The 24449-nt window shown below is 31.1% G+C and overlaps 2 protein-coding genes across 5 annotated transcripts; both read right to left on the minus strand.

The window, feature by feature from the left end:
* Positions 1–5267: 5267 nt before the first annotated feature.
* Positions 5268–11439, minus strand: LOC136271190 (multiple epidermal growth factor-like domains protein 10). 4 transcript variants are annotated; one of them, XM_066070635.1, is made up of 8 exons: positions 11175–11439; positions 9977–10240; positions 9570–9710; positions 7848–8006; positions 6718–6846; positions 6291–6374; positions 5887–6004; positions 5268–5667 (listed from the first exon to the last, which is right to left on the minus strand). In XM_066070635.1, exons 1-8 carry the CDS (start codon positions 11422–11424, stop codon positions 5544–5546), a joined length of 1269 nt encoding a protein of 422 aa, XP_065926707.1. In that variant the 5' UTR covers positions 11425–11439; the 3' UTR covers positions 5268–5543. The 4 variants fall into 4 exon arrangements, with proteins under 4 accessions (XP_065926707.1, XP_065926702.1, XP_065926713.1 ...); XM_066070630.1 differs by having other exon boundaries at positions 6237–6374; XM_066070641.1 differs by lacking the exon at positions 7848–8006 and having other exon boundaries at positions 6237–6374.
* Positions 11440–18117: 6678 nt separating this feature from the next.
* On the minus strand, positions 18118–21058 carry LOC105342899 (multiple epidermal growth factor-like domains protein 6). Its single transcript, XM_066070644.1, has 4 exons — positions 20836–21058; positions 19887–20144; positions 18703–18840; positions 18118–18259 (listed from the first exon to the last, which is right to left on the minus strand). Exons 2-4 carry the CDS (start codon positions 20083–20085, stop codon positions 18201–18203), a joined length of 396 nt encoding a protein of 131 aa, XP_065926716.1. The 5' UTR covers positions 20086–20144; positions 20836–21058; the 3' UTR covers positions 18118–18200.
* Positions 21059–24449: the final 3391 nt, after the last annotated feature.

A 24449-nucleotide genomic window follows, 5' to 3' on the forward strand; every position in this document is an offset into this window, starting at 1 on the left:
AAAACAGCTTTCAGTTTCACATATTTTTCATGTCATTTAAGCCACGAATAAAATGCACCTTCATACCATAAGTTTTTGTATAACGTTTTTGTGGATCATTTAAGTCCAAAAATCTCAGTCCATTCTGTTTTGAATTTAGATAAGGAGATAAAGGGAAATCCATAGGTTCAAGATCAGGGCTATATGGGTACCCTCTACCCTATATAGCAAAAACCTTCAAACCTCTGTTTCAATTTGTAAACCATTGTCCTAGACAATTGAGGGTCATCTTCAGAAGAATCTTACAACCTCATGGTCTTTATCGGAAATTTTTCTTGCTTGCACACATAATGTAATGAAGGCCAAGTGCTCCAAGATGTCAATTGACGTCGTTAACGTATTTGACTAATTTTTCAAGCGTTGGATGTCCTTATTTGGCAATTTAATGGTAAGAAAGTCTTCAATTTATTTCAAACTTTTACAAAATGACGTTCTTAAGTTATTGTGATGTCATATGAAATATTGTGCAATTTGATGCGCTTAAACGGTACTGGTACTGTACCAGTTATCGGCTAAGACCATTTATCGGCTAAACTGAGAGCACGCGACTATCCGAGATTTTTTAATTAAGTCGTCTGATTCGAATAAAAAAAAGTAATTTTGCTTGAACATTTTCTTGAATATGATTGAACCATGAGCTTGAACGATCATTGTTTACCGCTGGTTTACATCTTTGCACTTTCAGCAGTGGCGGAAGTGACGTAATACGTTAAAGCAAAACTATGACATCTTTGTGATATGTTATTATATGCCTTCTTTGATTTGACATAATATCAATATATAACATATAGAAACAAAAGGAGTTCATTAAACTCTGAAACATTCATAGCGCAGTTGAACGCCTAGCTGATTGCACAATATTGTGTATTGAAAATTCTACGAATTTGTGTATTACCGTGTGAAAACAAACGAACAATTTTATGAGTTTTGTTAACATATCATAACCCCTACTACCTTTGGTCTGACCCAAAGAGGGACATAAGTCAAATTACATTATGCAGAGTATGAAATTAACATATACAGGGATTTTACTATGTCATCATCGCAAAGCAGATAACTGGTACAGTAAATCGTAAAATATGGCAAATTCGGGCCGTGCTAAAAAGCACAAAAACAAGATGTTTTGAGTTCTTAATAATGATATACAATACAACAGATGGATAAACAAGGAAATCACCTTTTAAATTATGTCATTTTCTATCCAAATATATCAAGAAACAAATGTTAAAGTTTAGCCGATAACTGGCACAGTGCCAGTACATCTTCAAAAAAGGAAAAATGCGTTTAAAAATGTGAAAAAAAAATTAAAAAAAAACTTAAAAAAAAAAATACATGCTCCGAGAACAATATGTAATCATAACAATTAAGCTCTCCGTTTATATGGTACAAATAATCTTTACAAATTTGTTAGAAAATACGTCAAGTTTAAATCTGAAAAGTTGTACTAATATCATGTGAATAGTCCGCTTGCAATCGAACTTCTCCGCTAACTTGTCTTACAACCCTAGTATGTTCATGGTTGCTAATAACTAATTGTTTTTAAAAGATCGTGACCACTTAATCATCCTTTGTATGAACAATATCCCTTTGCTGGTGAAGGTTTGAGAACACATCAGTTTCATTTCACTGATTCTTAGAAAACTAGATACCTTAATGCTAATAGGTGATTACAAGTACTCAACAAATGTGTTTATTTTCATTCAAAATTCAATTCAATCAATATCTTCAATAAGCGAGTTTCAAAATAAAGCTGCATGATTTGTGTAAAATTTTAATAAAATTATGAAATTTCTTAACGTCATAACATAATATAGCGTAGAAAGACTTTTTCCTAATTTTCATGACCTTCAATAAATCTTATTTCTACATGTTTTGCTAATTGTGAGAAATATTACACGGCATTTGTTTTTATTTTAGAATACCTATTTATTATAAATCTCAGTCTGGACTTTTTAACTGTCAAAAACATGTTTCAAACTTCCTTTAGTTTCTTAAATTAATCTGACCGTTTTGTTACGACAACTTTCATTTTAACTAGAATTTTGTTATACGCTCTGTCGATTTAAAGCTTTACAAAGATTAAAGATAGTACTTACTGCCATGTACTTATGTGTACGTCTGTATGACTTCCACGCCGTAAAGTAAAATATGAACATCGTATCACGTGTAATCACTACGGCTTTTATATCTTTTAAGCTGATAGTACATGCATTCCTCTTTTTAAAGATCATTGTTGATATTGGAGGAAACTAAGATACATATGCGAAACATTTATAATTACAGATGCTGTATAAGTTTTATTACATAATTTGTATTATTTTCGGTTTAATTATGAAGCTCCCTTGACAGGATGCAAACAAAATTCCCTGGAACGTTCAAAAGTCACAAAAATAACGTTAAAAAATCAAGATTCTAAATGAGGTTTTGCTGAAGACAATATATATTTATTATAAATTATAAACATTAGAGCAATAAGTGTTTTATCTTCTACATTTGTTAACTCTAACGCCCATTCATATTTCTTTAAATGCCGCATAGATTATACTTTATACCTCAACAATGTATATATTGTTGTTGATATCTAGAACATTTATAACAATTATTTTTCGCTTACAACACCTATTAAAAAATACACTTGCTGATTAAATATATATATATATATATATATGAACTAGATATGAATATTACCAATTAAACAAGTAATGATCCAAAATCTGTCTTTAATGTCTTGAGTTTACTTTTGAACATATGCTTTTTTATATCTTACATAAAAATAAACCAAAAATTTAAACCACATTTACATGCATTTTTTATAAAATAAAAACAAGTTTTTGTGAAATAAAACGAGGAAGTTATAGAAACATCAAATTGTAAAATACTTTATTCACTTAGAGATACGCAAAGCTTGTATTAAGTGTGTCTCTTATTTTTGTACTCACTTATGTGGATCAATTAAGACATAAACGTTTATTCTACTTGTAATTTATGGTGCTTTCAATTGTTCCCACCGAAAAATTCAGTGCTTTAAAGGAAAAAGGACATATTTGAAAACACCATTTGCTTATAAATAGTAAACTTTCTAGTTTATTAGCAGATTGTGTAATTGAAGATAACGTGTTAGAATGCACATGTGTATCAGCATTTTTTGAAAAATGTGTAGACAAGGTCGGTCTCTCTCTCTCTCTCTCTCTCTCTCTCTCTCTCTCTCTCTCAAAAGCAAGTACAGTTATATGTTTTATATTTTTCTTTTAAGCATACAAAAATGGTTATCAATGAACTACATAACGCTTTTGCAAAGTCTATATTAAGATGATACGTTGTTTACTCTACAAAAAGTAAGCAACACTCTTAAAAGTCAGTGTGGATTGTGCAAATAAGATAATGATTTGTTCAATGTAATAAGCAGGAGAAACTGCATTTGAAATTTTAAAATTCAATATAGACATGATTTAATCTATAAATCAAAAGGGTCGGAATAGAATTCTTGTAGCTTATGATTTTCTTTTCTTGAAACAACTAAACAGTAGTAAAAGATGGTACAGTCTTAAAAACTCGACAAATATGTTTCCACACTGTGGAATTCGAATTAATAATTTTTTGGGGCATTTGGAGTGATAATGCTTTGATGTAAAACAAATGCCGTATTATAAAAACATTTGGTTACTCAAACTAAATCACTACTAAACAAAGTGTACCATCTTTGTCAATCAAGTCAATGTAGACGTCTGCTTAAATCAGCTACTAGATGTCTCATTATCTTTTTCTAACGGAAACTGACCCTTAACCAATGAAAAAATGAAAATGATAAACTGTATTTCATATAATTTTCTTGAAGCACGGACATAGTTATATTTTTATTGCAGAGTCATGTTTAAGATATTAACATTTGAAATATATGTTGAAACAACCGATAGAATGAAAAATATATTTTTGTTTAACTGCAAATGGAGCAAAGGCGTGTAAAGTAAAATATTTGTTAAGCATGTTTTAACATGTCACGCAAAATGTGTATTGATTGACGAAGAATAAGTACATGTACGTAATGCGTAATAAGCGATTTGTCATTGACTGTGACGTCACTTTGGGTTTTTGATGTTTGTAACAATAAATTCTTTAAAACGTGAAATATGCACACGCTAAGTAGCTGGATCGGACGAATTAAATATTTTCGTTGGAAGAACAAGATGATGTTTGAATAAATTTGCTTTTTATTTGGATGATTTAGCTATTTGTTTGGACGAACGAACCAACTAGCTACCTGCTTGAATAAAATAGCTCTTTGTTTGAACTATTTAGTTACAGAAACATGGTGAATGTTTTGGGCGTAGAAAAATGTCTCTGAGCAACTTAAATGATCAGCAACCAAGTTTATATCTGTATTTTGAATTTTTATTTCGTTTTATAGATTTTTGAGATGGTTGACGGTTTGCTATTGTCAATTGTTTTTTCATTTGAATGCTTTCTAGCCTTGGCAACATGAATGGTTTACAGAGAAATTTAGATTCTGCAGTATAGTGATTATGATATGGTTGTGAATGATTACAAATAAAAGTCTAGGTTAATCACAGAAAAAAGTATGCTGAAAAAATGTGCCAATCAATCGTTTTAAATGCTTACATAATGTATCAGTTATAATATTGATAAGTTATAAATGTTTTCGGTGTAGAGTGTATTGAAATTTGACAAATTAGAGAAAGAACAAACTTTCTATTACATTTTTTTTCTGTTGACTAGGATACTAGAATAACTGTAGGGAATTTTATGGATTACAGCACTATTTATCGTATGCACAGGAAAAATAATCCTCAGAAATCCATTTGCTTTTTACAAAGCAATGAAATATAGACAATCAGTTTATTCGTTATATCACCAAAGCGCACCATTGCTTTGTAAAAAGCAAGTTCATTTTTGAGGATAATTTTTCCTCTGCATACAATAAAACTCATTCAACACGCAAGAAAGAATAAAATGACATATCGTTGTTGCAGCATATAGTAAAATATGCATTAAAAACACAAAAGTATAATGCATGCAAAAATAATTGCAATAATGATATTTTAAACAATTCCATCTTTCCTAGGTGAAATGGAAGGAACTTTAGTCCATATTACAAGCGTACTAAAGTACATGAATATATTTCTCTGTATTTTACAAAGTACTTTTCTTTTTCTTAATGTTTTGAATAATTGTTAAAAGAACATATCTAATAAATTAAACAAAGTCAAAAATGAATAGCTATGATATTTAATGATAAAAAAAGAAGCTAAGCAGGATTTTCTTTTTGAAAGATCCCGCAATATATTTTGTGTTATGTTGTATAATATTTGTAGTTTTTTTTTTTTGGATGACGAGAACTAATCATTGATACTTAACATCTTATTCAAAATAAGTTAAAGATACATAGGTAAAATATGTCTTGTTTTCAGCGCAAAAAGTGATTCCTCTTCTTTTCCGTCCGATTTAAGCCAAGAAAATTCTCACATATCGGTTTGAGAATCAACTTTCTATAGTTCTTGATATTGATTTCCCTTGTGAGTTATAACTGATATGCATCTGTTTTGATCTATTGTGAATGCAACGTCATTGAGACCATGTTCTTTACTTTTCATTTTTTGCACCCTTTTTCTCCTAAAAGTTTAAAAAAACTCATCAAGGTAAATAAAAGAGACGATTTACAGAAAAATTCCTAATCATTTTTAAAAAAAAACAGTTAAAAAAGTTATTTAATTATGACATACAATATTGATTAATGTTTCTTTATGTTTTGTATAAGCGATCATAGGTAGCTTACACGTGCTTGTTTTGTAACTTAGCATTAAATGATTTTTAGTTGCATAAGCAACTTACCTCAGAAATATGATGTAAACGACTAAAACCATGCTGTTAATTACTACAGCAATTATCATTCCATCAATGACGTATAGGTACGTGGATAAGTCTTCAGGCAGACGATTCTCATCATGTACTGTACATCAAACAAGAATACATTAAACGTACAAATTTGTTAATGTATATACATGAATATGCATAAACTAACATTAGTCCAGACCAAAAAGCCAATTTTGAATGAAGAAGAGAAAATGCTTTTTTTATATTATCATTAGACTAGTTATTTTAATTTTGAAATGAAAAAATATTATAAATCTATGAAAATTCACGTAGGCATAAAACATTTGGTATAAAATGTCTTTGTGTACATTCTAGGCACTGCATTCCTTCCCAGTCAGTTTTGCACCCGTCTACGCACGCACCGCTTATAAAATCACACTTGGGAGTGTTACAAAACGGGCTACATCTCTGGTAACAACCTATACCATATCTTCCCGGTTCACATGCTGTTTAAAAGAGAAAATATTTAGCACACGATTGTTCATTAAGCATTCACTTCTTTAAAAAATAACCCACTGTTTTTAAAAATGATTTCAATGTGTTAACTAACTTATTGGTAAACAAATTATTTGAAAATGAATATTGATATTTATGATTAAATATGTGTGTGTTTGTTTTATAATACCGATAATGGCAATGGTAATTACGTTTTTGCAATTTTCAATGGTAAGACTAAAGGAGTAAACCAATGTTGATAAAACTAGAATTTATATTTGAAAAATAGTTTGTTTTGAAAATCATTTTAGATGAATCTGTATATAAAAATTAGTCGAAGCTGAGTTATTTTACTTGTCAAGCAGTCGGGTCCAGTAAATCCAGGATAACATTCCTCGCAGCCTCCGGTTTCTATGTGACAGTAAGTACAGTTGATTGGGCATTGAAGTGAACACTTGTCGCCGTAGAACCCATTTGGACAGTCTGAAGAACAAAGCACAATAAAAAGATCGATCGCAATATTATTTTTATATCACTCCTTCTAGGCACCTGATCCTAGTTCTATCTTTTTGGAGGTTCGTGTTGCTCTGCTTTAATTTGTATTTTGTTTTATGGAATTTTGAGATGGTTGACGGTTTGTTATTGTCATTTTTTATGAATTTGATATGCTTTCTTAAATCCATATCCCTTTTTATGGATATTTTTTTTAAATAAGGGGGGGGGGGGGAGTCAACACTTTTCAATGCTATTCTAAAATTTAATTGAAAAAATCTGATTAATTTTCGTTGTTTGTCAGATTTGAAGGATGGTAGGTGAGGAAAACTAAAGAAAGGTACATATTTTAAACAACCCTAACAATAAGATAACATAGACTATGGGAATTTTTTTCTGTGAAACTAAAATTATGATATCTTTTTTCCGAAGGGCGGAGATAAATTGTTTTTTCTCTCATAAATTTACTACGTAATATCTACATGTACCACTTTGAAATTCAGACAAAGAAGGAGCCTCCATTTTTTTTTTTAAATCCGCGAATGCTAGCATTGAATCCAATTTAAACGATTCTTTTACAGCGTCTTACATAATGCATGCATGTTATAAAAAGTTGGAAAAAATATATATGCCAATATGCTTCTGGATATATTGAAATCTATGTTAACTGTTGTAGTCAACACGCATTATTGATGTATATTATCAAATTCATTTCGAAACATATCAAATATTTGTATCTTATAAAAAATATTCAATCTTTTCAAAAATGTTGCAATTTCAATTTGCCATGAATCATTAAAGTAAAATCATATTAGACTACGTGTGTTATCATTTTACATATTTACCACATTTTGATTTCCTGATTTTTATAAAATAGTTTTTAAAAAATTCTTTTTTATTATAAGGGTTCATCTAAGCTATCGACTACACTGATTTATATACGACGTTTGATAATTTTTGCACTTTTCCGATTTTATAAGTTAATAAATTACGTTGCAAACAGCGATCCCCATAGTATCCTGGATTGCATCCATATATACAGACACCGTCAACATGGCGGCATTTCCTATATTCCATCTCCTCTATTTCAATCAGGCGGCAGTTGCCACAGAACTCAGTACATCCAAGACCAAACTTCCCGTCATCACACTCTACAAAAACCATATACATAGGTAACCCTCGATAGCTCGAAGTCCATGGGACCGAGAAAAAACTTCGAGGTTTCAAGAGTTCGAGTTTTCAATAGTTCGGAATTTCCCGGGTTGACTGATAGGTTTTAAAATTAGTCTTACCGGGTGTTATGATTAAGCCATTTATTTAGTGCTACATGTAACCTTACCACGTGCTAAAACAACGTTTTCTTTTCAGTAAAATCTATACAGAACTGGATGTTTTTAAAACTTAATACAAACAAGTATTGAATAAATTCATCATAATTATTTATTTTATGCATCATATTAAGACCAGATTGTTCAGTACTACTGGACTTCGAGACGATCGACATGTCATACATGTGATAACTGAGGATCACTCATTGTTCCCACTGTACAGGTCCTTCCCCAGTTGTAAGAACTTGTTCAGCAATAATCATTATAATGACAATGATGCTGATAAGCATAATTTTTACAGTTTTATAATTCTAAAATTTGACCATGGCCCAATATTATCGTTTCGTCTCAATTAATTTCTCATTTTCATTGGGTCTCCAAATTATCGTTAGACGTATGGTGTTGATTATAGATTGAGTATCGGTATGGTCAATCATCAAACAATTATCACCTTGCGGGACAAGTGTCCCCTGAATAAACAACCCCTGATAGGGGTCCCGCGTCTAACACCTGGAGCCATATAAATGACCAAGTAGGTGTTAATAGGTGTAGCGCTTGGATATACACGGCGACTTCGAGGTATCGATAGTAAGAACTTATAGTTTATGAACAACGGGACTGATTGACTTCGAGAGATCAAGGGTTTCGAAAGATCAAGAGTTCGAGAAATCAAGATTAAATTGGCTTAGTTATATAGGGGAAAAATCGGGATCCTAGACTTATTTCGAGCGATCAAGAACTTCGATCGATCGAAGTTCGAGTCATCGAGAGTTACCTGTATTTCAACACTTCCAGGTATGTAACGTTTTATAAAAATATTCATTCCCTATGAAATTAATTTATTTGTTTTCATTTTCAAAACATACATCTGTTTTTAAATAGATATATATTGAGTGTTTATGTTTCAAAATACATTTTCTTTTAAACAACACCCCCTCCCTTTTCCAACCATAAAAGAAAACGAAAAGAAATAAAAACATACCAACATATACAAAAACGGAAACAAAATTCAAAATAAACCAAAAACAAAACAAAACAAAGATATTACAGGTGCAAAACAATAAATGATATCTTGATATACTTTGGATTTTTCTTTAGGTTGAACATGTACCATACACACATTTAGTTAATATTGATATGTATAACTTAAACAAGTAACGAATGATTTCTATGTTACTTTAAATGTGCTTAGATTTGCAATTTTTCTATCTTTTTTCTCTGATAACATAAAAACGATTGTCCTAAGCAACAAATTTATGGCATATTGATGTTTTTTTTTAAAATTAATATGTATCGATGTTTGCGATACACAAAAAAAGGTGACTTTGCGTGTCAGATCCCTAATATGCAATTTAGATTTTCAAATAAAATTGGATTTTTTCTTACTTTTATCACATTCAGGGGTTTCCCATCCAGCCTGGCATCCTCCCTCACACAATCCCGTTATCCAGTCACATTTTCCAGGAACTCTACAGTTTTCAATACATCTGTTCTCACAGTATGGTCCAAACCACCCAAATTTACACTCTGTAAAAAATGGATTTTTCACAAAATCGAATTTATACTTTTTGAAAAAAAAAACTAGAATATCCCACTTCATATCAATTGAGTTTCTCAACACCAATATATTTTTGTATTTAATCAACTTAAATATTGTAAGAAAACATTAATTGTTGTTCATTGATATATGTATATATCAAGATCTACTTAAAACAAACCAAGGTTGCTACATGCAAAGCTTTTCCGACTTCATATTGTACAATGACTCCACTATATTATCTGCAATACTTTACCATACACTTGAACTTCACAAAGATCGCTGAAAGCAAACTGATGATAGTCAGACGGAAATGGCGGGTGTGTTCTGTTGTTGTAGTAGATGACGTATCTTCCACTTATTTGAGTGGTTATGTTTACTGGATTAGGAAGTGTGTCTATGGTGTAGTTTGTATCCACGAAACATAACTCTCCGTCTTCTTTGTCGGTTGTATTTGAAATATAAATCGAGAATCCTAAGGATCTATCAGCGTAACCGTGAGGGACTTTAGGGGGAAAACCTGAAGCAAAATAAATATCAGGTAAGTTTTTTTTATAAAATGAAACTACTGTAAAGATCTGAGTTATGGTAATAAAGAATATGCAAAGTACGATTTTCAAGTAAGCATTTGATCAAAACGAAGAAAACAATCATAGTTGGGCAGAAAATAAACTGTTGTTCTTTTTTTTTAGCAAGCACAACAAGCTAAACATTCCTTTTCCTCCATACCCAAATAACTTTTCAACATGACTACACAGCTAAAAGAATTAGAGTGTTGTTTAAATAATGGAAATAGAGCTGAACTTTAAATAGAAAAAAAAATACTTAATTTACAGTTAAATGTTGTTGTTATCAATCGGTCGTGGCGAACTGGCAACAGTGCTAGTAAATTTTATATTTTTTCTCGGTTTTATGGTATATACGTGTACGTTGTGGAACACACTTGCAACACATCAGCATTTTCCATTTAAAGTTGCTAATACCGGTACATGTTTGTATTGATATAACCAGAATTGTAAGTTAATTATTCATATGCCTATTCATATTAATATGTCAATTTATAAATTTATAAAACATAATATGCATTACTTTATTTGTACAGTAGTATACCCTGGTAAACTTTTCAGACATTTTGTTTTATAAGCTTAATGAATATCATGGAACTTTCATTCAGGGTGTTGAAGTAATTGAAAAATAATTTATTCTAAAAAAATTTCAATTCATATTTAGAGACATTGGAATGTCGTACAGTACGCATCAATACAAAAAAATGATGTTTATGAAATTGAATAAAAATGAGTGATCATGTATATATTTTATCAGGTAACGATTTCCTCACCATTTAATAACTAATAACTAAATTTTTTTAAAAATATGTTTAAAGTTTCATAACCACTTTCTAATTGATTTGAAACAATTTATTGGCCTATCCACTTTAGGAAGAAAAAACTTACTTTCATAAGGAAAATACACAACGATGTGATCTATATTGTGAACTCTCCCCAGGTCTACACGCCATGTGGCTGTTGAATGTCCGTATTCTGAAATTGTACATTGTCCACCATAGAGAGATAGTTTCGAATACATTCCGTCAACGGCCCGCTCTGCTCCAAGTTTTTCCAGATTTTTTGCTGGGTGCTCCTGCCATGCAGATTTATTAAAGGCGACGTTTTCTTCTGAAATTAGCAATTTGATAAAGCACATATACAAACTATAAACAAGAGTTTCACATCGGCCTCTGCAAGACTTTGGACTCTAAAATGTGAAACTTACTTTACCAGCAGTGTGCTGCCACCCTACTAACCTCTAGGCCGTCTACGCACTTAATAACACCTGCTTTCAATCTAATGACGATTGACGACAACCGTAAATGTTAACACAAAACGATGTTCCTACGATACAAAACCTGTTAACATTAGTCAATTTTACCCATATTTTGCTCCGGAATATTTGATGTTTTCTTGTCATTTTTAACAGGCTTTACATGTTGTTTGCTAGGAGAACACCAGAATCGGCGGCGCCATTACGAAACTGGCATCCCAAGCCGGCAAAAGGTCAAATTCCTTAGAGAATACACGAAACGTTGTCTATTTCGGACTACCAATTTCATAGCTTGTTTAGATTTATAATACATTCACATGTTAGAGTTTTACCTGGTCTACATGTAGTATCCATACGGTACACTAACTCATTAATAGCTGTTTTCATATCCACTGATGTCACAAATCAGTATCTACTGGTATTGTATTTGTTTTCTTTACATATTAGTATCCTGTAGGGACCCTCTTAAACGGTCTTGTGTAACTAGTTTTTTTTACCCGTAGTGTACCTCTCTGGACACGGTGTCAGCTATAGTACGTATTGGTCAGTTCTTTTCTATTGTTCGATTATTTTATTTAAACTGCCGCATTGCAGAACTGGCAGACAGTGGCCACGTTTTCCCCATGACAGGTATGAGCAGCTAAGGTTTTGAGTAACCCTTTCTCCTATTAGGGGTAAGTTAAACTATTTTATACTTTTGTAATTTAACTACGGCTCAGTCTTTTTATATTACTGTGGAGTTTATATTAAGTATTTTTTGTTACTTTTGATATACTGGTTTTACGAGGTAGAACTGTTAAACATAGGTGCTTGCTCGCGCGTGTTCCTGTGTGGTCACGTGTCGAGTGTGTGTGCTTTATATTGCGATATAAATGCATGATATACTTGTATTTTTGCCGTGTAGTTCGGTGTACTTGTATATTGTCCGTGTAGTACGGAGTATTTGTATATCGTTTTGACGTGGTTTTTCTTTGTTAAGTAGTGTGATACTCTTAACGTTATGCAGTGATCGTATTCGCTGTGGTTTCGTGCTATTGTATGGCGTGCTGTTGTTGCCATAATGTTATATTTTAAGTCCGTGCGACTTGGCCTATGTTTATGTAAGGTATATTAATCATGTAACTCAAAATATGTTTATTTGTTTAATTTAATAAGGTCCCTATCCAGTTTCTGGCAGTCCATCGCCGTGGTAATACCTGTCCGCCACTGTCTCACGCCATGCGATATCTACCCACTACTCTTCTACATGCCTGTGACGAAGACTATGGACATCAGAAAACTTAAATATCTTATTGTTTATAATATGTATATTTGTTTGGTTTTATTTTATATAAAAATTGTAAATATAAAACGAATTCTGTTGTGTTTGACTGAACAGTCACGACGGCTGTCGTGACAACTGACTTTCAACAAATGTGTGATCAATTCTTAGTTGCTCGCTACAAGAACAGTTGAATATTCCTAAATATCATAATAAATATGTTCTTGCCATTATTTTCTGCGAAACATAATAATCCAGGGAAAATCAAGAAAACCAAGACGCTATCCATGATAATTAAAGGAATATACAGGGAAGTAAGAACACATTCTACGTTGTTAAATAACGCACTGTTATATGAAATCTACATTTAAAGGTAATCTTTTTATAGAAATTTAACAAACAAGAATCATTCATCCAGAGAGCAAGGACGTACAAAAGGTCATGTTTTCCCCAAAGTTATGCAATAAAAGCTATTAGCAGGCTGTCTAGATCCGGATTTTATTATAAGATAATGCATAGGTGCAAACAACGCAAGAGCCCGTTTGATGCCTTATGGTTGTAGACATCTACATTCAAAACATTTCCATGACTGAATCTTCATTTATATTTAATAGTGTGGTATCATAAAAACAATATAATTTGTGCCGTGTAAATATATATATTTGTCGAATAATTTGACGATAATATTTATACAAAGTCTAACATTACACAAAATATGTACTAACTTGATCATGGAATAAGGTGTAGGAGCATTTTTGAAAACTCTCTTTCTCGTTTTCTCTTCCTGAAAGCATGTGGTAGAATTGTTGCATGATAGATAAATGAAAGTAACACAAAGCATCGTTTTAAGAAAAATATCAATCTAGGCGATTTCGAGAACCATTTTAATATCCAAGGAAAACACTACGCTTATTCGTGACTAAAAATCTCAAAATAATATTTAAAAAAACAAACAAAAAAACAAAACAGATTTAAAACGTTAACATCAACGCTTAAAAATTGCAGATGAAAATTACAGTTTATGATAAATAATAATCCCTCGCAATGTGCTGCAATGACAAGACTTTCGATTGCATCTTAGTTGTATCTATATACAACCTTTAATGTTGATTTTTTCACTAAAATGAAATGTATATTTGACGCATTTTAAAAAAAACATAGCAACATTTACAAAAAAAAACTTATGCATGTTAATCCTTTATAAACTGCGATTAAATATGTCTTATGCCATGTTTGTCTTTTTATATCTATAGATATAACTCTGATATAATAATTCGTTCTATCATTGGCGAAAATCAAATGTTTAACATGTTAACATGAATGAAATTTTTCTTAATGATTTGCAACTAAGAAACATAATTTCCGAGAGACGTTTTTGTAGTTATTATATTGTCCTGTTTCCAGTCTAATTTAGTGTGGCTTTACAACATTCTTTAAATTCCCTTTTCTACCTTTGCTTCTTATTCTAAACAAAAATGTAGGGATACTATACTTTTTAGACACTGTCAATAGTTTTGATACAGGAGTATCATGGGGGATTTAATGTCATGGTCCTTTAAATAAACACTTTTTGAAAAATGTATATAGACAGTTTTATAAAAATCACAAAAATAGTTAATATCGCAAATTATCCTCAATACAGGCCTTGCTTCTCTTTTCAAACTTCCTATTACCGTTTAATAAAGGGCAAACACTTCAGTTTGACCAAAAACTCTAAAAGGGGGAGAGGGAAAACAATTATATGTTCACTAGCTATTTATGTTTGATGGAGTATCAAAAACCCAAGTGGCATTTAGGTTTTCTGAGAATTGTTCCTGTTTAAGTGTTATTTAACCGTGTCGCTGGGATTTTTATAAATCGGTTAGCTCATATATTGTTATAACTGTACAGTATAATGCAAATAACATATTTATCGAGCTTAAACTATTCTTCGGATACAAAATTTTATTATACAAAATCATATCTACGCGACTAAATCTTTGTGACTGTTTTCATTCGTTCATCATTCAACTGTTTTAAACTGTTTAAATACACGCTTACATCCAGAAACACCCATCCATTTATTTATTTAATATTAATGTCTTAGAATTTTTTTTTTAAAGCAGTATATTTTAAACCCCTGTGTGTAGTTTACGAGTGAATGTATAATCTTATAAAATGCAATGATGCAGGGTGTTAAAGAAAATTAAGCATAAGAATACGTTTGCATTTTTGCTAAAGCAAATATTGTTCATTTATCATTAAAAACTCTCTCTCTCTCTCTCTCTCTCTCTCTCTCTCTCTCTCTCTCTCTCTCTTTGATGTAATTATATTATGATGCAAGATACAAATGTTTTAAGCTGTAGCTCATTAGTAGTAAAATGGTTTTCTGCAATTACAAAGTTTAACATAGTCAATAACACATTGTATTTTCTTTGTCAAAATATAATCAAAAACAAGTAAACTAGCATATCGAAATACATATAAGCTATCTGGGTAGTCGTGTGTAATCATTTAACAACAGTTGTTGGTTTGTTTCACAACAACGCGATAGAGTTAACCTATGTGTATGTCGGACATAAAAAAGGTAGAACTTGCATGTAATTGAAAACCACGTTAAAATGATTACCCATTCCACGTCTTGAATGACCATCCTTCAGTTACATGTAGTCTTCATAAGTATTCACAAGAAATCTTCATCTATGTTTTTTTTCCCTTCTCCTTTTGTGTCTAAATGTTGCATGTCGAAAAAGCTTCAAATATCTTTTTTTTTTGCTCGTCTAATTGCTATTCACATGTACAACCACAACCAACTAATTTTCAAGATATTCAAAAAATTTACGTGATAAATTTAGATTCTGTTATCTTTTTCTCTAACATACTATAGAAAAATGCTTGTTGTACATCTTAAAAGTGAAACAAAAACAACCTGTGTTTATCACAAACAATGCTTTGAAAAACACAATGTATTGTAAGCATCTAGGAAAAGATTTTAAGTTTCTTTCTCTTGAGGAAAAACACTCTGTATTTCCAATATGACAAACAATCGTCTCTATGATCTTGCGGCTGTAATTTACAGTCCTAGGTAATTTTAAGACATTCGTCCAATTAAAAAGCTTCTCTCTTAGCCTTTGCTGCTGTTCTTCACAAAAAGTTTGTCTATATTCTCCATTCTTTGTCTTTATTTATACTTTTTTATTCTGAAAAAAAAAAAATACATGACACATGTAGCATGCAATTTTTAAGGAAAAATATTCTTTTTGATAATATTCATTATTTAATTGTAATTTTTTCTTTTAACTAGACTTTTTTTTAAAAACCATAATAATTGATTAAAAAAGATTATAAATAAAAATTCAAGAAAGAGTAAAACTTGAATTAAATTATTTGGGGATAAAAATGTAAAGGCATGAGTTTAAAATGTGACAAAAGGGTAAATACAAATATTTATTGATGGCACTACATTATTCATCAATCAGCATAATAGTGAAACGCATTAAACCATGACATAGTCAAAAAATAAACTTACCAAGAATAAAGTATGTGTAGCACCTGAGGCAAATGGCAAGTAAAACGGCAATGGCGGATGAATAAATCGTGCAGTGGTCAATTATGATACCTCTACCTTCATTAGTCTGCTCTTAAATACAAAATAAATGTATCATCATTTAAGATGATATGGTGCTATTAAAGCTAACATATATATGACTTAAACCACAGGATGAATCTCTGCAAATCAGTCATCTGAAAGGTGACTGAAATTTGACTGAATTGCAAAGCTGTGCCATTAAGTCACATTTCAAGACTATTCAGTTACTGAATGCCAGAGATTCATTCTATGTAACATCAAATGCAAATTCCTGAAATTGCAAATTATCTTAATGGCCATATTACCGTCTTCACAAAGTTTTCCCTTCCAGCCCTTTTCGCAACCATCTTTACAGATTCCGCTTCTATGATGACATAGTCCAGAAATATTACAATGGGAACTACATCTTTGCATACAATTTATACCATAGTATCCTGGTTGACAAACTGTTTAAAGATGAACAGGTATTAAGAAACGCAATAATGTAATGAAAAATTACAGTTCAACACTGCATTTTCACTGTTATCTAATGAAATAAGTTTTGAGAAAAAAAAAATGTTATTTAGCAAATTTTCCAAAAGACGGTCAAAGATAGAAGGTAAGCACTATTATTTTAGTAATATACATACCGACAACAAATTGTCACGTAATAATGTAAAATGAATAGTCAACAAAAATTATCTTCAAAAGAAAGTATTTGATTTACGCTGTTCATATGTGCAGCGTAGTCCATAATACCCAGGAACACACCCTTGCGTACAGAACCCTGTGACATGGTGGCAATGTTTCATGTCTTCACAATTTCCGCAAGTCTTATTGCAGTCGAGACCAAACGTCCCGCTTTCACACTCTGTAAAAAAAACTAAATAAACAGATCGAACGAATCCATCCATCCATCCACCTACCCACCCACTCACCCATTCATCAATCCGTCTGTCAACTAAAAACTTTATAAAACAATAAAAAAAAATCAACGAAAAAAACATTAACGAAAAAAATAAATTCACACATCTTTTTTTTTTCTTAGGTTTACTTGTGTCACATGTGAGTTTCTTCCAACCAGGCTTGCATCCTCCGGAACATCCCCCTGTTCTATCGCATGTCGTAGGATCAACACAATTGCCTACTCTACATTTCATGTCGCAGTTGTGTCCATACGATCCCGTTGGACATGTATCACAGCGCCCCGTTTCTTTGTCACATGATTTCGGATTTCCACAACTGGGTGAACATTTCTTTGAACAGTAGGCGCCATACGAACCAATTGGACATTCAATGCAGTGCCCCGTTATCTTATCACATACTCGTGGAATCAGACAAAAAATAGTACATATATGTTTACAATCTCTGCCATGCCACCCAACCTGACATTCTTTAAAAGGAAAAAAAAGAAAAGAAAAAAATATATAATAACAATGTGGACAAAATAATGAAACTGACATTTGTTTTGGAAAAAATGGTGAGGAATAAGAAATACAAAAATGACAATTTGATTTAATATCATTTTCTGTTCGAACTTAATAAGAAATTGTTGTTTACAGAAATAAGAACCACTTGTAGATATAAAGTGAAAATAAATGTAACTATTTGCAGAATTCATATTACAAATTCACAATGATTCAATTGCCTAAATCAACAAGCATTTTGCAGATGAAAGATTTGTTCAGCTGTGGAAAGTCTTAACTTATTTTCCAGTTTTATAATCTGTGATTTTAAATAGAATAATCTTAATTAAAGACTGTTTTATTTACCTTGATCACATTTATCCCCTTGCCTCCCCGCAGCGCAATTGTTAAAACACATTCCATTTATATGGTTGCAGGGGATCCCTCAATTGCATTTGCCACACCTGTTTCTACATTCCGGACCATATGTGTAATTACTGCACTCTGTTTTGGTGCAATTTATTTATTATAAAGTCAATGCAAATACAAACAATGCAGCACATCTGAATGATAAGATATATACATGTAGACATGTATGTTAACCTTCAGTATAACATTTCATTTAAACATAAACATGTATCAAGGCGAAAAATGATTTAATAGAAATAATGCTATTTATGTTTTAGTTCAAGAACTTGACTTATTCTACACTCTCAATAATATTCAAAATCAAGTGTACATTTTCGTTTAAACATAAACATATATCAAGGCAAAATTTGATTTAATAGAAATAATGCTATTTATATTTTGGTTCAAGAACTTGACTTATTTTGAACTCTTACACGTTATTAGCTAACCGTCAAATTGAATTTTCCATTAGAAATGGGTATGTAATAAATTGTCTCTCAAGTACTAGTTGTAACTTGCAAAAAAACAAAACCTTTTACTTTTATTGCACTTGGCTCCTGTGTATCCATCAACACAAACAGAGCATGTCCCATCAATAAGGTTACAGTTTTCCCCCTGGCAATACTGAGAGCAAGGTAATGAACAATTCTCTCCATAAAACCCTGACCTTGGACATCCTGTTCAATAAAACATGCAAATAGAAAATGAAAATGTTTTATTATGGTCACAAAGTTTTCAAGTAAACAATATTTATATCTGTTATCCTTGCGAGTATGCAAATAGCTCGTAATATACAGAAAATCAATAAACCCATTTTTTATCTTCATTTTGTAAATCTATATACGTTTAAAGTTTGTATTAATCATCAAATTGAACACATTCATAACTTTTGTCAAGAGGTTCGAGGGATAGCTGAGATTATCAGGAATATATAAGCTTGGCAAAAGACATATTTTCTGAATATTCACAATTTAAAGTAACTGTTGTTTTACTCTTGTTGAGGGTGGACCTCCGCCCCTTTTTAATCCGCGCATGTTTTTAACTTTTGATTTATTCATAAAAAAAGAATTGGAAAAAAAAGTCCGATCATAAAAAATGTGAATCTGGCCTTTCATGAAAGTAATAGACAATTCTTGCATGTGTGTGAAGGTTATAACATGAGTCATAAACACTAGTTAAAGTTAGTCAATGCAGATCTCTGTATAAATCAATAAATATTTATCATATTAGAAGTAAAGTTTACATTTTATAGTTAGATAAAACACTCTAAACAGTTAAAAGGGGTTATAGAAATGCAATAATAATTTTCAACTGATCTGAACTGATTCGTGAAAAAAAAATCAGTCCTTATCAATTCTATAGGTATTACTTTTTTTTTTGATAAAAAAGGAGAAAACATTTGATGCATGATAAAGATTCTATTTTCACAATATTCATACGGATCTTTAAGGGTGTTTACTTTTTGCGGATTTATTTCAAAAATGGTACCGGTAATAAAACTTTATTTTATTTTATATAACTTTTAAAACAGTTACAGTGCCTTATTTTCAGAAATGTATGCAAACACGAACAATATCTCTTTTTTAATGCGTTAGAAATAATGTATGCAAAGAGGCGTGTCAAAATTGCTTTGTAGATGTTTGAATGCTTACTATAATGAAATGCATGTAGGCTTTTAACATTTATTTTCATTTAATTGTAATTGTATGTTCCTTATACTTACCATATACTTCCAATTCACACAACTCGTTGAAAGCGAATTGGTGGTAGTCGGCTGGAATCGGGGGATGAGTCCTGTTGTTATAATATATAATGTATCTCCCGTACGTGTCCTTAGGGCATGTTATATTGGTAGGGTTAGGTATCGTTTCTCTTGTATATTTGGTGTCATAAAAGCACACAACCCCGTCCTTAATGTCCATCGTATTTGATAAGTAAACAGAAAATCCAAGAAATCTTGCAGTGTACGGATGTTGACCATCTAATATGCGAATTAAAAATAATGCCAAAGTAAACTACAAAAACCTTTAATATAACGTCTTCATACGATCTTAATAGTGGCGGGATGAAAAGTGTAAATTGTCGTTAAAAATGACCAAACATGGACTGTTTAAAATAAGTTTTCAGTAAACAGATGGAGATAAAAAATGGTCAATACGAATATCTGGGGTTGTTTGACAACTTAATATGTACACTGTCTCAAATAAATTTACTTACATTTCGTGATATAAACATTTTTTCAAAAAAATCTTTAAAAAAAATAACACTTTCAAAGTGTTGCTTACAAAGCATTTACATTGCAATTGAATTAATATGAAATTAATTGTGCTCAAGAAAGATTTGAAATAAGTCAATAAAATCATAAACCTTATTTATGTTAAACATGAGTTACATTAGCAACATGTATAGTTGATTATCATAAAATGATTAAGTTATGAAAATACGTTTTTTTCTGTTTTGAATAAATCGTCAAATCTACTAAATAATATGTAAAATTTGACAGTTTTAGAAGGATAAAAATTATCCGTCTCACGAAAACAACATGTCCAATTACACTATATGTTATATTCTCAAAAAAGAATCCAATGCGTTTGCAAATTATATAAGGATATCAATATCACAGTGAAACGCAACAAATAACGTTGAACTCAAAAGTATCAAGAAACACTTACTCCAGGCGATATTATCTGTCCTGTATTGTATAAAGATGCGATGGACACTGTGGATTCCTCCAAAGTCCTCGTGCCAAGTCGCGGTTGTATGTCCGTATTCAGTAATCGTACACTGTCCCCCAGTAATAGACAGGTCTGAATACCGCCCGTCAACCGCCCGGTCAGCACCCCAGGGCTTACCGGTTACCGGGTGTTGCTGCCATGTAGGTCTGTTCAGCGCAATGTTAACTGTATAAAGCCAGAGAATAATTAATGTTACGTACTAATTTACCATATGATCAATAACGTTATGAAATTACCACTTTGTTATGTTAAACATAAATTAGATATTACATGTACAAAATGATCTGTGTATGATCTATGTATGGATTTTAAACAAATATATGACGCTATATCAAACTAGATAATTTATATTTTTATGACAATTATCAACTTAATACACTGTTTTGTGTAGTTTCTAATTTTAATTTTCTAATTTTTTTAATTGTTTGATAATAAAACGATTGAATTTTAACGAGAACTCAGAACAAAATAATATGTAAACCTATTATAGCCGCATATATCATCAATGAGAAGAGTTGCATTGTTCTGGTTTTAACAAAATGACTTACCAAAGGAACATGCTGATAAAGACAATTCCGTGAAAAGAACAGAACTCGAAATAATATCCATTTCGTTTTGAAATGTTGATTGCAGGAAGTCATTGATGGGCTTTCACGACACTGGAAAGATCTAGAGCTTCCGAGGGTTTAAATGCGTAATAGTTACTCATAGTGTCCTGGTTCATGCTCATTCATCCATTGAAAAATAACGATATTTAAATCCCATTTCAAGCTTGTGGTTTTCGAAAAAAACAAACAAACAAAAAACACGTTATCGGTTGTACTGGGAACGCATTGATAAAAATTATTTCATTTCCCACTGATTTCTGTTATTCTCTGTTTATGATTACCACTTTATCAGATTAAACAGTATCTACTGCAACATATTATATTATACCAATTATGTCTATTACCTATGCATTTATATCTGTCATTGCAAATTGATCATACTAGTTTTGTGTTTTTTATTTTATATGAATGAAAAAAAAAATGCAAATTATGACATTATTCAGTAGTGAAGTTACATGATATTCAAACAATGCTTTAAGCTAGTCAGATATTAACGATAAAATACATTCAACGAGAGTATATCTTCAAATCGTCTATTACATAAATAACAACGATTTTCAACACATACTGTGGTTTCATCAATATTCGTTGAATACCAATTTTCGTGGATTTCGTTTTTAAGTTTATCCATGAAAATAAATGTTCATTGAAGTGCAATTTCTACTTATATTTTGTATTGATAGGATCCTTGGCCACGAATTTACGTATCCTTGAAACTTTACCCTTTCACTTTAACCACGAAAATTGATACCCTTGAATATTAATGAAACCACAGTACATAATACAATTTTGTGACGTCATATGCACATTTTTATCACGTGACCTAGGTATCCTAACGCTGCAAATGATCTAAATTAAACGCTTTATTTGTTTGGGTTTCAAATAAATAATACTTTTATTTCAAATATTGTTAAAACACTTCGCACCATCCTCAAAGTAAGCCACATTCTAACTAATCAAGAGTGATTTACATAACATGATGGCAAATCCGAGAGTAACCTAAACATGACTCCCATTTGTACATCAATCAAATTTACGCAAAATATTTTTTATTGTATTGATCATTTACCTGCGCCAAGCTGTATTTTACATTTATTAAACATATTTTTTTTCATTGTGTTGCTTACACGTCGTAGAGACAGTCTCCAAGGCATTGGATGTATTTTATAAATAGTCATATTTTCTTAATACGAAGGTTTAAAACTACCAGTTTTTTAATCCTCAATAGTGATTTTATTGAATTCCGTATAAATAGTATTAACGACAGCATCTCTGCAAAGGAAACAAATGGCTTTATTGCTGTTTAAAATTCACTTATGAGGTAGTGATACATTTTGTAAATATTCTACACATTCGCACTCTTTCCGCTGCGAAACATTTCTGAATCGACCGTGTAACACGTCTGAATTGATTTCTGAACACTTCTGAATAGCCTGCTGAGCACTTTTGACAACAAACTATACATGGTTTAATCATTCCCATAGAGATATAAATTTGAAGCTATACTTAAAATTTAACATAATAATTATTGTCTATTTAATCTTTTATGAACCTCGGTAAAATTAGTATGCAAGTAACAAGGCATATTTATACACATGATACTGTAAGTCGTTTTAATTCCATGGTGTTAAAATTTCTCGATTTCTATAAAAGTACCAGTCGCGATGGTTTTAATTTCACGCTGCTTAAAAATCAATTGATCAGAATATAAGCATTGAAACGTTTTTGAAAACTAATGATAGCATTCACGATGGGTTAAATTTTGCGGAAAAATATTAAATCGCGAACATAGTGACATTTAAACCATCGTGATTATTTGCCAATCTACAGTAGTATGCATTATCATTGAAATACCTTTTAATTTAATGTTGCTCATCACAAAAAATATACCTGCAGATAACATTTTGAATACTAACTGAGAGATTGAAAAAAAACATATAGTTTTCTCCTCCCATTTTTGTGTGTGTGTGTTTTTTTATGAGACCAAATAAACTATTCCCACAGGAAATGCTTGTTTTCCAATGAGTATGATAACAGAATAAAAAGAAAATTAAAAAGATTTTACATATTGAATATTGATGAACAACACTATCTCGTAGTTGTCCTCTGGTCTACTTATCAATGAATCGTACATGTACCCTCTTTTATCCTGTGTTTTCCTTGTTGGATTGTGCATGCATGTACAATTATTGGTTACTCGTGGTGTTCCTACTTTATGCTTATACATCCATGGAGACACAACAAAAATTAAATCCTCTTTCAAGCTATTGCTTTTTAAAGAAAATGAAATTTATTTGTTTTCCTAATTACGCATTTAACATGCATTTCCCTTTTCCATTGATTTCTATAAGATCTGTTTATGAATATCATTTAGTTTGAATTAACAATCTTTTTGTAACGCATTATATCATACCATTAGTGTCTATAACATTAATTTCTGTCATTGCAAATTGATTAAAAATCGTTTAGCGTTATTGTTTTACTTTATATAAATGACTGAAACGAAATTCGAAGACAAATTACAAACAACACATTAAAATAACTCGAATGAAGTTGGATGCAATGCAAATAATGAAACATGTCAGCTAATAAATATGTTCATGCCTCTTAGACAACTAATATACAACAAGTGTGTCATTGGAGCTCAAAAATGTATTTGTATGGTTTACCAAAACTAATTTGTGTAATATCTTTGGTAAGCTACCTTTATTATCGAATCTCTTTTTGGTTAAGATGGTTAAAGGGTTTTATAACAGTCATCTTGATAGACAAAAAAAGTCGCATAGATCTATTGTTTTAATTCCTATACATTGTCTCGGTTTGTTTAGTGAGATCCATGATTGGTAGATACATGTACTATATCTATTTTTTTTTGTCATAAAAAACTTACAAGAAAACAAGTTTACACTTTGCATCTCTATTATTAAGGACACGATGAAAAAT

Source organism: Magallana gigas, chromosome 1 (genome assembly GCF_963853765.1).
Source record: "Magallana gigas chromosome 1, xbMagGiga1.1, whole genome shotgun sequence".
NCBI lineage: Eukaryota > Metazoa > Mollusca > Bivalvia > Ostreida > Ostreidae > Magallana > Magallana gigas.

Excerpts from the sequence above, each read along its gene's own strand:
- LOC136271190 (XM_066070630.1), bottom strand. The coding sequence starts at position 11,424 with ATGTGCTTTATCAAATTGCTAATTTCAGAAGAAAACGTCGCCTTTAAT. Across the intron at positions 9,711-9,976 it reads TTGTGAAGTTCAAGTGTATG|AGTGTAAATTTGGGTGGTTT; the intron begins GTAAAGTATTGC and ends CATTTTTTACAG. Across the intron at positions 5,668-5,886 it reads GTTTACATCATATTTCTGAG|GAGAAAAAGGGTGCAAAAAA; the intron begins GTAAGTTGCTTA and ends TTAAACTTTTAG.
- LOC105342899 (XM_066070644.1), bottom strand. The coding sequence starts at position 20,085 with ATGGACATTAAGGACGGGGTTGTGTGCTTTTATGACACCAAATATACA. Across the intron at positions 18,841-19,886 it reads GTGTGAATTGGAAGTATATG|GATGTCCAAGGTCAGGGTTT; the intron begins GTAAGTATAAGG and ends TTTATTGAACAG. Across the intron at positions 18,260-18,702 it reads AGGAGCCAAGTGCAATAAAA|AGTGCAGTAATTACACATAT; the intron begins GTAAAAGGTTTT and ends GCACCAAAACAG.